General features: G+C 66.5%; 1 protein-coding gene across 1 annotated transcript in view; it reads right to left on the bottom strand.

Annotated features, from left to right (window-relative positions):
- Positions 1 to 14,236, bottom strand: part of RYR1 (ryanodine receptor 1) — an 89,666-nt gene that overhangs the window by 53,404 nt on the left and 22,026 nt on the right. Inside the window, 10 exon segments of the mRNA XM_053968499.1 lie at positions 422 to 648; positions 1,562 to 1,648; positions 1,747 to 1,912; positions 2,733 to 2,893; positions 3,709 to 3,835; positions 4,390 to 4,769; positions 5,807 to 6,015; positions 6,878 to 7,052; positions 8,403 to 8,614; positions 10,118 to 10,265. Of these exon segments, the coding sequence (XP_053824474.1) occupies positions 422 to 648; positions 1,562 to 1,648; positions 1,747 to 1,912; positions 2,733 to 2,893; positions 3,709 to 3,835; positions 4,390 to 4,769; positions 5,807 to 6,015; positions 6,878 to 7,052; positions 8,403 to 8,614; positions 10,118 to 10,265 (1,892 nt within the window).

Genomic DNA, 14,236 nt, shown 5'->3' with positions numbered 1-14,236 from the left:
TTCTGGGGCTGGGATTTTTGGGATGGAACCCCAAGCCCTCCTGGGGCTGGGACCCCTGGGATGAGTGTCCTGGGGATGGGATCTCTGAGATCAGACCCTGTGGGAACAGGACCCCATGTCCCCCTGGGATGGAACCCCAAGCTCTCCTGGGACTTTTGGGATGGAACCCCAAGCTCTCCTGGGGCTGGGACTTTTGGGGTGAGACCCCAGGGGAAAGGACCCCATGTCCCCCTGGGATGGGACCCCAGGGGAGAGAACCCCATGTCCCCCTGGGATGGGACCCCAAGCTCTCCTGGGGCTGGGACTTTTGGATGGGACCCCACGATCTCCTGGGGCTGGGACTTTTGGGGCGAGTGTCCTGGGGATGGGATCTCTGAGATCAGATCCCCACAAGGCTGGGGGTGTCCCGGGGGGTCCCCACCTGTCCTCCTCGGGGATGTGCAGGGCCATCATCTGCAGGGGCTCGGAGCACTCCACGGCCCAGCCCTGGCGCTCGCCCAGCCGGGCGCTCTCCACGGCCAGGTACTGGGTGGGCATGCGGCTCCAGGTGACCGGGGTCAGCTGCTGGATGACCAGCCGGGGCGGGCACTGCGGGGCCGGGTTCTGCCGCTCGCTGCTGAACATGGCCGCCGAGATGGGCATGATGTTCTGGGGGGGAGGGGGGGCGACACGGGGGTGTCAGGGGGACCCCCGGAGGCCCCCCGGCACCACGTTGCTCTTGGGTCACCCTGCAGACCCCGAAGATCTGCCCCAAGCCCTCCCTGCTCCGCCTCGCAGCCCCGCCACCACCTCACCAGTGCTCCCAGTTCCTCCTCACCCACCCCCAACAACCCCGCCCCCCAGGAGGACCTCGGGTTTTGGGGGGGTTTTGGGGTGCAGGAGGGGGTGTTTAGGGTGTGGGTGGGGGGTTTTGGGGGGGTCTCGGGGGTTCCCATACCATGGTGGTGTTCATGGTGACCTGGGGATTTTGGGGCGTTTTGGGGGGGGGTCTCAGGGGTCCTGTGCCATGGTGGTGTTCATGGTGACCTGGGGGTTTTGGGGGTTTTTGGGGGGGTCTCAGGGGTCCCGTTCCATGGTGGTGTTCATGGTGACCTGGGGGTTTTGGGGGGTTTTGGGGGGGTCTCAGGGGTCCCATTCCATGGTGGTGTTCATGGTGACCTGGGGGTTTTGGAGAGGTCTCAGGGGTCCCATACCATGGTGGTGTTCATTGTGACCTGGGGGTTTTGGGGGGTTTTGGGGGGGTCTCAGGGGTCCCATTCCATGGTGGTGTTCATGGTGACCTGGGGATTTTGGGGCGTTTTGGGGGGTCTCGGGGGTCCCATACTATGGTGGTGTTCATGGTGACCTGGGGGTTTTGGGGGGTTTTTGGGGGGGTCTCGGGGGTCCCATACTATGGTGGTGTTCATGGTGACCCGGGGGTTTTGGGGGGTTTTTGGGGGGGTCTCGGGGGATCCCGTACCGTGGTGGTGTTGATGATGACCTGGGGGTTTTCGGGGGATTTTTGGGGGGTCTCGGGGTTCCCATACCCCACCACCCACCTGGTGGGGGTCCCAGTCCTCACCTTGAGCTTGCCCAGCTCGAACTGGAGCACGTTTTGGGTGGTGGGCTGCACGAACACCGCCGGGAACAGTTTGGTGTTGGGCTCCACCTGCGGGGACGGCGCTGCTGTGAGACCCCCGGGGTGGGCTGGGACCCCCAAACCTCACCTGGGGGAGGGGGGGGGGGGGGGGGGGGGTTCCAGCTCACCTGGAAGAAGGTGTTGATCTCTTTGCCGTTGGCCGTGAAGGTCATGAGCCCCGTGGCCAGGTCCACCAGGCAGCCGATGACCAGGTCGGTGTGGGACACCCGCGCCTGCTGGGTGGGGGTCGCAAACTCCCCCCCCCACACCATGTAGCAGTTGCTGCGCTTGATGCTGGGGGGAAAAACGGGGTGAGACCCCCCCCCAAAATACCCCCAGACCATGGACCCCTCCCCTACTTAACCCCCACACCACGTAGCAGTTGCTGCGCTTGATGCTGGGGGGAAAAACGGGGTGAGACCCCCCAAAACCCCCCAAAACCCTCCAAAAAAACCCCAACACCATGGGACAGTTGCCCCATTTGGGGTGCCATTTGGGGTCTCTTTGGGGTCCCATTTGGGGTTTCTTTAGGATCACATTTAGGGGTCCCTTTTGGGGTCCCTTTGGGGTCCCATTTTGGGGTCTCTTTGGGGTCCTGTTTGGAGTGTCTTTAGGGTCCCATTTCGGGTCCCGTTTGGGGTGTCTCTGTGGTGTCTTTGGGGTCCGGTTTGGGGTCCGGTTTGGGGTCCCATTTGGGGTGTCTTTGGGGTCCATTTTGGGGTCCCTTTTGGGGTCCGTTTTGGGGTGTCTTTGGGGTCCAGTTTGGGGTATCTTTGGGGTCCCTTTCGGGGTCCCTTTGGGGTCCGGTTTGGGGTCTCTTTGGGGTCCCTTTTGGGGTCCCTTTGGGGTCCATTTTGGGGTCCCTTTGGGGTTCCATTTGGGGTCCCTTTGGGGTCCGGTTTGGGGTGTCTTTGGGGTCCCTTTTGGGGTCTCTTCGGGGTCCCTTTTGGGGTCCCTTTTGGGGTCTCTTCGGGGTCCCTTTTGGGGTCCCATTTGGGGTCTCTTTGGGGTCCCATTTGGGGTCTCTTCGGGGTCCCTTTTGGGGTCCCTTTCGGGGTCCCTTTGGGGTCCGTTTTGGGGTGTCTTTGGGGTGCCCCGGGCTCCCTGGGGGTACCTGTCGTGCACGTTGCCGCGGTCGTCGCCCATGGTGACGGTGACGCTGCGCACGCGGCCCAGCTCGAAGTCGGGGTCGTGCTGGTGGAAGTGGGGGGTGACCCAGCCCACCCAGGCACTGCCCGGCTCCTGCCCCGCAAACAGCCGCACCGAGTAGTAGTACTGGGGACAGGGACATGGGGACAGTGTCAGGGACAGCCTCAGGGACATGGGGACACGGGGACAGGGACATGGGGACAGGGGACAGGGGACAGGGGACACAGTCAGGGACAGCCACAGGGACAGGGGACAGTGTCAGGGACAGCCTCAGGGACATGGGGACACGGGGACAGGGACATGGGGACAGGGACAGGGACAAGGACAGCCACAGGGACATGGGGACAGGGGACATGGGGACAGGGACAGGGGACAGGGGACACAGTCAGGGACAGCCACAGGGTCAGGGGACACGGGGACAGGGTGTTCTGGGGGGGTCCCGGGGGTCCCATACCGTGGTGGTGTTCATGATGACCTCAGGGTTTGGGGGATTTTGGGGGATTTTGGGGGTTTTTGGGGTCCCATACCGTGGTGGTGTTCATGATGACCTCGGGCTTTGGGGGATTTTGGGGGGTTTGGGGGATTTTGGGGGTCCCATACCGTGGTGGTGTTCATGATGACCTCGGGCTTTGGGGGATTTTGGGGGATTTTGGGGGGTTTTGGGGTTTTTTGGGGTGCCATACCGTGGTGGTGTTCATGATGACCTCGGGCTTTGGGGGATTTTGGGGGGTTTGGGGGATTTTGGGGGGTTTTGGGGGTTTTTGGGGTGCCATACCGTGGTGGTGTTCATGATGACCTCGGGCTTTGGGGGATTTTGGGGCATTTTGGGGGGTTTTGGGGGTTTTTGGGGTCCCATACCGTGGTGGTGTTCATGATGACCTCAGGGTTTGGGGGATTTTGGGGGATTTTGGGGGGTTTTGGGGGTTTTTGGGGTGCCATACCGTGGTGGTGTTCATGATGACCTCGGGGTCGTCGCGCTCGTCGGGCACCACGTCCTCCTCCAGCCGGGGCACGGGAGGGGGCGCCGGGGGGGGCGTGAACGGCGTCTTGCGGCCCTTGAACAGGAACCTGGGGGGGCACCGGGGGGGTCACCCCACTCTGGGGACCCTCAGGGACCCCCAGGGACCCCCCAACATCCACGGAACCCCCAACATCCAGGGAACCCCCTACAGTGGGGATGCTCAGGGACCCCCCCAGGGATGGGTGTCATCCCCTTTTTGGGGACCCTCAGGGATTGGGGACCCCCCAGCAGTGGCTGCCACTCCCTTTTTGGGGACCCTCAGGGATTGGGGACCCCTCAGGGACCCCACAGCCCCACCCACCCACGCCCTTTTGGTGACCCTCGTGGTTATTGGGGACCCCCCAGCAGTGGCCCCCACCCCCTTTTGGTGCCTCCCACCCCACACACCCCCCTCAGGGTCATTGGGGACCCCCAGCAGTGGCCCCCACCCCCCTCTGCCGCCCCCCACCCCACGCACCCCCTTTTGCTGCCCCTCAGGGTCATTGGGGACCCCCAGCAGTGGCCCCCACCCCCTTTTGCTGCCCCTCAGGGTTATTGGGGACCCCCCCAGCAGGTTATTGGGGCCCCCCCACCCCCCTCTGCCGCCCCCCACCCCACGCACCCCCTCCTGGTCTTGCTCTTCTCGGTGGTCGCGTCCTTCTCGTTCTCGCCGCGGGGCGGTTCCCGGGGGGCGGCCCCGGGGGCTCCCCCCGGGGGTCCCTTCTCGGCGCCCTCGTCGCCCTCGGCGCTGCGGGGCCCGGCCGAGCGCCGCAGCCGCTCGAACTCGGACAGGGGCTCGGCCGCCGCATCCTCGGGGGGCTCCGGGGGGGGCGCCTGCGGCAGGGGGGTGGTCCCGGGGGTGCAGCGGAAGGTGGGGTGGAACTGCACCGGCAGGCTGAGGCGCAGGAACAGCAGCTCGGGGGGCGCCGCGGGGGTCCCGGAGCTGCGGTGCGACAGCCGCAGGCACGGAGGGGTGTCCACGGTGCCGTCCAGGCGGGTCACCTGCGGGGACACCGCGGGGGACACCGGGGCTGGCACCGCGGCTGGCACCGGGGGGACACCGGGGGGACACCGGGGGGACACCGGGGCTGGCACCGGGGGGACACCGGGGGGATACCGCGGGGGACATCGGGGCTGGCACCGCGGCGGACACCGGGGCTGTCACCGCGGCTGGCACCGGGGCTGGCACCGCGGGGGACACCGGGGGTGGCACCGGGGCTGGCACCGCGGGGGACACCGTGGGGGACACCGGGGGTGGCACCGGGGCTGGCACCGCGGGGACACGGCCGGGCTGGAGCGGGGGATCCGCCGGGGATGGGTGGAACTCGGTTTTGGGGATACTTCACCCCGTTTTGGGGACATTTCGCCCCATTTTTGGGGACTCTTCACCTTGTTTTGGGGACATTTCACCTCGTTTTGGGGAAACTTCACCCCATTTTGGGGGCACTTCACTTCGTTTTTGGGACACTTCACCCCGTTTTGGGGACATTTCACCCCATTTTGGGGATACTTCATCCCGTTTTGGGGGCACTTCACCCCGTTTTGGGGACTCTTCACCTCATTTTGGCAACACTCAGGGACAGGGAACCCCTTGGGGATGGGTGTCACCCCATTTTGGGGACACTTCACCCCATTTTGGGGACACTTCACCTCGTTTTGGGGACTCTTCACCTTGTTTGGGGGACACTCGGGGATGGGGAACCCCCCAGAGATGGGTGGCACCCCTTTTGGGAACACTTCACCCCGTTTTGGGGACTCTTCACCTCGTTTTGGGGACATTTCACCCCATTTTGGGGACACTCTGGGACAGAGTGCCCCAAGGGATGGGGGGCACACACCAGGGATAGGTGGCACCCCGTTTTGGGGACACTTGGGGACTTTCAGGTACTCCATTAACACCCCAAACCCCCCCCAGAGACCCCTCCCCACCCCTCACCTCCAGCTGGGGGTGCTCGGGGGGCACTGGGATGAACTGGGGCAGGCTGTGGCTGAACCAGAGGGCGATGGGGACCCCAAACCCCCCCCCAGAGACCCCTCACCTCCAGCTGGGGGTGCTCGGGGGGCACTGGGATGAACTGGGGCAGGCTGTGGCTGAACCAGAGGGCGATGGGCCGTTTCATGTTGATGGCGAAGGGCTCGTAGCCCTCCTGCAGGCCGCAGATGCCGAAGTAGCGCAGCGTGCCCACGTCCTGGCCCAGGTTCAGGTGGCCCTCCTGGCCCAGCCCCAGGCTGCACACCGGGACAAAGCCTGGGGGGGCACGGGGGGGGATCAGAACCGGGACCCCCACCCACCCCAGGGACCCCAGACCCACCCCAGAGCCCCCAGACCCATCCCTGGAGCCCCCAGACCCACGTCCTGGCCCAGGTTCAGGTGGCCCTCCTGGCCCAGCCCCAGGCTGCACACCGGGACAAAGCCTGGGGGGGCACGGGGGGGGATCAGAACCGGGACCCCCACCCATCCCAGAGTCCCCAGACCCACCCCAGAGCCCCCAGACCCATCCCTGGAGCCCCCAGACCCACGTCCTGGCCCAGGTTCAGGTGGCCCTCCTGGCCCAGCCCCAGGCTGCACACCGGGACAAAGCCTGGGGGGGCACGGGGGGGGTCAGAACTGGGACCCCCAGACCCACCCCAGAGTTCCCAGACCCACCCTTGGTGCCGCCAGAGCCATCCCTGGAACCCCCAGACCCACGCCAGAGACCCCAGACCCACCCCCAGAGCCCCTAGACACATTCCTGGAGCCCCCAGACCCATTTCTGCTGCCCCCAGACTCACCCCAGAGCCTCTAGACCCACCCCAGAGCCCCCAGACCCATCCCTGGATCCCCCAGACCCATCCCTGGATCCCCAAGACCCAATTCTGAAGCCCCCAGACCCACCCCAGAGCCCCCAGACCCATCCCTGGATCCCCCAGACCCAATTCTGAAGCCCCCAGACCCACCCCAGAGCCTCTAGACCCACCCCTGGTGCCCCCAGACCCACCCCTGGTGCCCCCAGTCCCAATTCTGAAGCCCCTAGACCCAATTCTGAAGCCCCCAGACCCACTCCCCCTCCTCCCCCAGCCCCAGGTGACACCGGGGGGGGGGGTGTCACCAAGCCCGGGCCCCCCCTCACCGTCGGCCACCTCGAAGTCCCTGAAGGCCACCTCGGAGCCGCCGTCCCCGATCAGCACCTCCCCGTTGAGGGTGAAGCTCATGTGGCACTCGCCCAGGTCGATCAGGCAACCCACCACGTCCCCAGCTTGCCACGAGCGGCCAAAGGACTCGCCCCCCACGTGCCACCGCTGGGCCTGGGGACACCGGGGACACCGGGGGGGTCACAGGGGTCACCAGGGGTCACCAGGGGTCACCAGGGGTCACAGGGGTCACAGAGGTCACCAGGGGTCACCAGGGGACACCGGGGGTCACAGGGGTCACAGAGGTCACCAGGGGTCACAGGGGTCACAGGGGTCACCAGGGGACACAGGGGTCACAGGGAGGTCACAGAGGTCACCAGGGGTCACCAGGGGACACAGGGGTCACCAGGGGGTCACAGAAGGTGACAGTGGGACCCAGGGGGACCTGGGGTGATGGGGACACTGGGGAGTCACATGTCCCAATGGACTCTGGGGGTCCCTGAGTGTCCCCAAGTGTCCCTATGTGGCCCCTATGTCCCCACCTGTCCCTACATGTCCCTGCATGTCCCCACGTGTCCCTGAGCATTCCCACGTGTCCCCTTCATGTCCCCCTGTGTTCCCCTCATGTCCCCTCCATGTCCCCCATGTCCCTGCGTGTCCCTGCGTGTCCCTGTGTGTCCCTGCATGTCCCCCCCCGTGTCCCCCGTGTCCCTGCGTGTCCCCAAGTGTCCCTGTGTGTCCCTGCGTGTCCCTGTGTGTCCCTGCATGTCCCCCCCCCCGTGTCCCCCGTGTCCCTGTGTGTCCCCAAGTGTCCCTGTGTGTCCCTGAGTGTCCCCCCCCGTGTCCCCGGCTGTCCCCCGTGTCCCTGAGTGTCCCTGCGTGTCTCCCGTGTCCCTGTGTGTCCCTGCGTGTCCCCAAGTGTCCCTGTGTGTCCCTGCATGTCCCCCCCCGTGTCCCCTGTGTCCCCCGTGTCCCTGCGTGTCCCTGAGTGTCCCCAAGTGTCCCTGTGTGTCCCTGAGTGTCCCTGGCTGTCCCCGCCGTGTCCCCGGCTGTCCCCCCCCCGTGTCCCCCGTGTCCCTGAGTGTCCCCACACGTCCCCACATGTCCCTGAGCGTCCCCATGTGTCCCCTTCATGTCCCCCCATGTTCCCCTCATGTCCCCGCCGTGTCCCCGGCTGTCCCCTCCGTGTCCCCCATGTCCCTGCGTGTCCCTGCGTGTCCCCCCCGTGTCCTGCCGTGTCCCCTGTGTCCCTGGCTGTCCCCCCCTGTGTCCCTTCATGTCCCCCCCCTCCCGTGTCCCCCGTGTCCCTGCGTGTCTCTGCATGTCCCGCCCCGTGTCCCCGGCTGTCCCCCCACCGTGTCCCCCGTGTCCCCACATGTCCCCCGTGTCCCTGAGTGTCCCTGCGTGTCCCGCCCCGTGTCCCCCGTGTCCCCAAGTGTCCCTGAGTGTCCCTGCGTGTCCCGCCCCGTGTCCCCCGTGTCCCCCGCGTCCCCCGCGTCCCCTCGGGGTGTCCCCGCGCCTCACCCGGTGCCCGTTGAACACGAAGGCCATGTCGTCGGCGCCCAGCTCGGTGTCGGGGCGCAGCCCGGGCCGGGCCCAGCCCACGCGCATCTCGCCGGCCGTCACCGCCTGGAACTCGAAGTACCAGCGGCCGCTGCGCACGGCCGAGCCCCGCTCCGCCCGGAACAGCCGCGGCCGGGGGGCGCGGGGACCCCCGGGAGCCGCACCCTGCGAGGCTGGGGGGGAACGGGGGGTCAGCACCCAGAAATGGGACATGGAACCCCAAAAATGAGACATGGAGCCCCAAAAACGGCACCCAGAGAGCTCTGCTCCGCCCGGAACAGCCGCGGCCGGGGGGCGCGGGGACCCCCGGGAGCCGCGCCCTGCGAGGCTGGGGGGGAACGGGGGGTCAGCACCCCGAAACGGGACATGGAGCCCCAAAACCGGCACCCAGAGAGCCCAAAACCAGCACCCAGAGAGCCCAAAAACGGCACCCAGAGAGCCCCGCTCCGCCCGGAACAGCCGCGGCCGGGGGGCGCGGGGACCCCCGGGAGCCGCACCCTGCGAGGCTGGGGGGGAACGGGGGGTCAGCACCCCCGAAACGGGACATGGAGCCCCAAAAATGAGACATGGAGCCCCAAAAACGGGACATGGAGCCCCAAAAACGGCACCCAGAGAGCCCAAAAACGGCACCCCGAGAGCCCCGCTCCGCCCGGAACAGCCGCGGCCGCGGGGCGCGGGGACCCCCGGGGACCGCACCCTGCGAGGCTGGGGGGGAACGGGGGGTCAGCACCCAGAAACGGGACATGGAGCCCCAAAAATGAGACATGGAGCCCCAAAAACGGGACATGGAGCCCCAAAAACGGCACCCAGAGAGCCCAAAAACGGCACCCCGAGAGCCCCGCTCCGCCCGGAACAGCCGCGGCCGGGGGGCGCGGGGACCCCCGGGGACCGCACCCTGCGAGGCTGGGCGGGAACGGGGGGTCAGCACCCCGAAAGGGGACATGGAACCCCAAAAATGAGACATGGAGCCCCAAAAACGGCACCCAGAGAGCCCAAAAACGGCACCCCGAGAGCCCCGCTCTGCCCGGAACAGCCGCGGCCGCGGGGCGCGGGGACCCCCGGGGACCGCACCCTGCGAGGCTGGGGGGGAACGGGGGGTCAGCACCCAGAAACGGGACATGGAGCCCCAAAAATGAGACATGGAGCCCCAAAAACGGGACATGGAGCCCCAAAAACGGCACCCAGAGAGCCCAAAAACGGCACCCCGAGAGCCCCGCTCCGCCCGGAACAGCCGCGGCCGCGGGGCGCGGGGACCCCCGGGGACCGCACCCTGCGAGGCTGGGGGGGAACGGGGGGTCAGCACCCAAAAACGGGACATGGAGCCCCAAAACGGGGGATGGAACCCCAGAAACGGGGGATGGAACCCCAGAAATGGGACATGGAACCCCAAAAACGGGGGATGGAACCCCGGAAATGGGACATGGAACCCCAAAAACGGGGATGGAACCCCGGAAATGGGACATGGAACCCCAAAAACGGCACCCAAACAGCACCAACGCCCACGGCCGGGGGGCACCAGGACCCCCCGAGGGCACACCCCGAGAGTCTGGGGGAGAACGGGGGGGGTCAGCAGCCCAAAACAGGCCACAGAGAGCCCCAAAAACGGCACCCAAAAGGTACCGAGAGCTCCCCACGTGTCCCCAGCGTGTCCCCAGCGTGTCCCCGGCCCCACTCACGCGTCTCCTGGTCGGGGGGCTCGATGTTGTAGCCGTAGCCCAGCAGGGTCCGCACGGCCTGGCACAGGCTCTCGCGGTTGGTGGCCTTTGTCCCCTCGTCCAGCAGGTTGTAGGGGACCAGCCGCGGGTTCCGCTTGTTCTTGATGTCCTGGGGACGCGGGGACAGCGGGCTCGGGGCGTGGGGACACGGGGACAGCGGGCTCGGGGCGTGGGGACAACCCCGGAGGTGTGGGGACATGGGGACAGTGGGCTCGGGGCGTGGGGACACTCCCAGAGGTGCGGGGACATGGGGACAGCGGGCTCGGGGACGCGGGGACAGTAGGCTTGGGGGTGTGGGGACACTCCCAGAGGTGTGGGGACACGGGGACAGCGGGCTTGGGGGTGTGGGGACACCCCCGGAGGTGTGGGGACACAGGGACAGCGGGCTCGGGAACACGGGGACAGCGGGCTTGGGGTGTGGGGACACCCCCAGAGGTGTGGGGACATGAGGACAGCGGGTTCAGGGCATGGGGACACCCCCAGAGGTGTGGGGACACAGGTACACTGAGCTCGGGGGATTGGGGACACCCCCAGAGGTGTGGGGACACGGGGACAGCGGGCTTGGGGGTGTGGGGACACTCCCAGAGGTGTGGGGACACGGGGACAGCGGGCTCGGGGTGTGGGGACATGGGGACACCTCCACAGGGGGTGTGGGGACACAGGGATAGTGGGCTCAGGGGTGTGGGGACACCCCCAGAGTTGTGGGGACATGGGGACAGCAGGCTCGGGGTGTGGGGACAGGGGGACACCCCCAGGGATGTGGGGACACGGGGACACGGCCATGCGGACACAGGGCGGTGACACCAAGGGGACAAGGGGGGGTTTTTGGGGAGGTCGAGAGTGGGTGGGGGTCCCCAGGGGGTCCCCAGAGGGTCCCCAGGGTCCCCACCTGGGTGGTGCTGTAGGTCCAGCCCTGCTGGACCCTGTCCCGAGCCCAGACGTTGTGGCCGTTCTCGGCCAGGCGATCGACCAGGGTCAGCTGGGCCGGCGTGAGCCGCACGTGAGACAGGTCCAGCGGCGCCGGCTTGTACCCGTTGGACATGGTGTACCTGGGGAGGGGGACGCACCTGTGGGACCACCCCGGGACCCCCAGGACCCCCCCCTCCTGTGGGGACCCCAGACCTCCTCAATGGTGTCCAAACTGGGACGTCCCAACCCAACTGGGACGTCCCAACCCAACTGGGACATCCCAACCCAACCCAACCTTGTCCTGTTGAATACGGTGTACCTGGGGAGGGGGACGCACCTGTGGGACCACCCCAGGGAGCCCTGGGGCACCCCGGGACCCCCAGAGCTCCCCCCACCCGTGGAGACCCCAAACCTCTTCAATGGTGTCCAAACTGGGGTGTCCCAACCCAACTGGGACGTCCCAACCCAACCCTGACCTGTTGGACATGGTAAGAATGGGGGGGACACACCTGAGGGACCCCCTCATTCTATGGGGACCCCCCAGAAGCTCCTCCAGGACCCCAAAACTGCAACGTCCCAGACCGGGATGCCCCCAAACTGGGAGTTCCTTATAAGGACCCCAAACTGGGACCTCAAACTGGGATCCCCTTCAGGGACCCCCCCAAACTGGGACCCCCCCACGCCCTCCCAGCCCCCCCAAACTCACGTTTTGGGCAGTTTGATCTTCTTCAGGTTCTCCTCAGCCTTCTCGTCCGCCATCCCCACGTGGCAGCCCAGGGCCAGCAGCGTCCTGGGGACACCCCAAAATCAGCACCCCCAAATGTCCGACCCCTCCCCAAAGGCCCCCTACCCAAATCCAGCACCCCCAGCTCCAGGGGGCTCAGGATGAGGGGGGGACCCCAAAACCCAGCCTGTTTTGGGGAGACACCCCAAAGTGGAGGAACCCCAAACCCCCCCAAGCCCCCCCAATCTGAGGTGAGGGGTGACCCCAAAACCATCTGAACCCCAAACCCCCCCAAGCCCCCCCAGTCTGAGGTGAGGGTGACCCCAAAACCGTCTGAACCCCAAAACCATCCCCACCACGCCCAGGCTCAGAGGGGACCCCAAACCCACTCCGTTTTGGGGTGATTCCTCCCCAAACCCACTTCCCCTTTCCCAGGGGGTCCCCCAAAGAGGTGGGGGACCCCCAAATTTCCCGGTCCCCCCCTTACTTGAGGGTCTCCCCCGACATCTGGAGGTTGTAGCCGCGCTCGGGCTCGGGGAGGCTGTGGAAGCTCAGCAAACAGGGGTGCAGGCGCTGCACGTCATCCCGGACCTGGGGCACCCCAAAAACACCTCCTGGCCACCGGGACCACCCCCAGCCCAGCCAGGGACCCCCCCAAAAAACGGACCCAAAAGGGAAAGCCCCAAAGGATCCACCAAAAGCACCCCACGGGATCACCTCAAAATGGAACCAGGCCTTGGGGGACCCCAAAAAGGGATCCAAAAAGGGGCAACCCCAATTTAGGGAGCCCCAAAAAGGGACCTCAATCTGGGGACCCCTCCAAAGGACAACAAATGGGGGATTTTGGGGTTCCTGGGGGATTTTGGGGTGCCGAGGGGGGATTTTGGCGTTCTCCGAGGGGATTTTGGGGTTCCCTGAGGAATTTTGGTGTTCCCTGGTGGGATTTTGGGGTTCCTGGGGGGGATTTTGGGGTTCCCGGGGGATTTTGGGGTTCCCTGAGGGATTTTGGGGTTCCCTGGGGGGATTTTGGGGTTCCCCAGGGGGGTTTTGGAGTTCCCGGGGGGATTTTGGGGTGCCCAGGGGGGATTTTGGGGTGCCCCACTCACAGGCCCGTAGGTCCAGCCCTGCTCGATGCGGGTCAGGGCCCAGAGCTCGTGGATGTTCTCCGCCAGCTTCTCCCGGATGCGCTCCAGGTGTGGGGGCAGCACGATCTGGGGGGGGAAAAGGGGGTGTTGGACCCCCCCAAAACCCCCAAACCCTATCCCAATTCCCCCAATCCCACCTCCAGCCCCCCAAAACCCCCTGAAACCCCCCTAAACCCTGTCCCAACCACACCTTCATCCCCCCAAACCCCCCAAACTCCCCAAAACCCCCCAAAATCCTGTCCCAACCCCACCTCCATCCCCCCAAACCCCCCTAAATCCTGTCCCAATCCCATCTCCATCCCCAAAATCCCCCAAAACCCTATCCCAACCTCACCTCCATCCCCCCAAACCCCCCAAAAACCCTGTCCCAACCCCACCTCCATCCCCCCAAACCCCCCAAACTCCCCAAAACCCCACAAAACCCTGTCCCAACCCCACCTCCATCCCCCCAAAACCCCCCTAAACCCTGTCCCAACCCCACCTCCATCCCCCCAAACCCCCCTAAATCCTGTCCCAATCCCATCTCCATCCCCAAAATCCCCCAAAACCCTATCCCAACCTCACCTCCATCCCCCCAAACCCCCCAAAACCCTGTCCAACCCCACCTCCATCCCCCCAAACCCCCCAAACTCCCCAAAACCCCACAAAACCCTGTCCCAACCCCACCTCCATCCCCCCAAAACCCCCCTAAACCCTGTCCCAACCCCACCTCCATCCCCCAAACCCCCTAAACCCTGTCCCAATCCCATCTCCACCCCCAAAACCCCCAAAACCCTATCCCAACCCCACCTCCATCCCCCCAAAGCCCCCTAAACCCTGTCCCACTCCCCCCAGTGCCCCTTCCATCCCCCCAAACCCCTCCCACCCCTCTCCACGCCCCCTCCCCGCGCACCTGGCAGGTGTCCACGGGGCAGGGGGTGAAGGCGGTGTGGGGCAGGGCCCGGCTGGGCCCCAGGAGGCTGCGGGCCCCGGGCGGGGCCGAGCCGCGGTACGCGGTCAGCGGCTCCAGCCGCAGCCGCTCCCGGGGCAGCAGCGCCTCGGCGCAGGGCGCGTAGCCGGGCGGCGGCACGAAACGGAACTCGCCGTGGCGGCCCCCCAGCAGGAACCGGAGTCTGGGGGCGACAGGGGCACCCCCGGTGAGACCCGGACCCCGAGAGACCCCACAGACCCCCCCAGAGAGACCCGGACCCAGAGAGACCCCACAGAACCGCCCCAGTGAGACCCGGACCCATAGAAACCCCCCCAGCAGGAACCGGAGTCTGGGGGCGACAGGGGCACCCCCGGTGAGACCCAGAGAGACCC

Source organism: Vidua chalybeata, chromosome 35 (genome assembly GCF_026979565.1).
Source record: "Vidua chalybeata isolate OUT-0048 chromosome 35, bVidCha1 merged haplotype, whole genome shotgun sequence".
In the NCBI taxonomy this organism is placed as follows: domain Eukaryota; kingdom Metazoa; phylum Chordata; class Aves; order Passeriformes; family Viduidae; genus Vidua; species Vidua chalybeata.
Note: the sequence above shows the minus strand (reverse complement) of the source record. Positions and strands in the feature narration are given on the sequence as shown.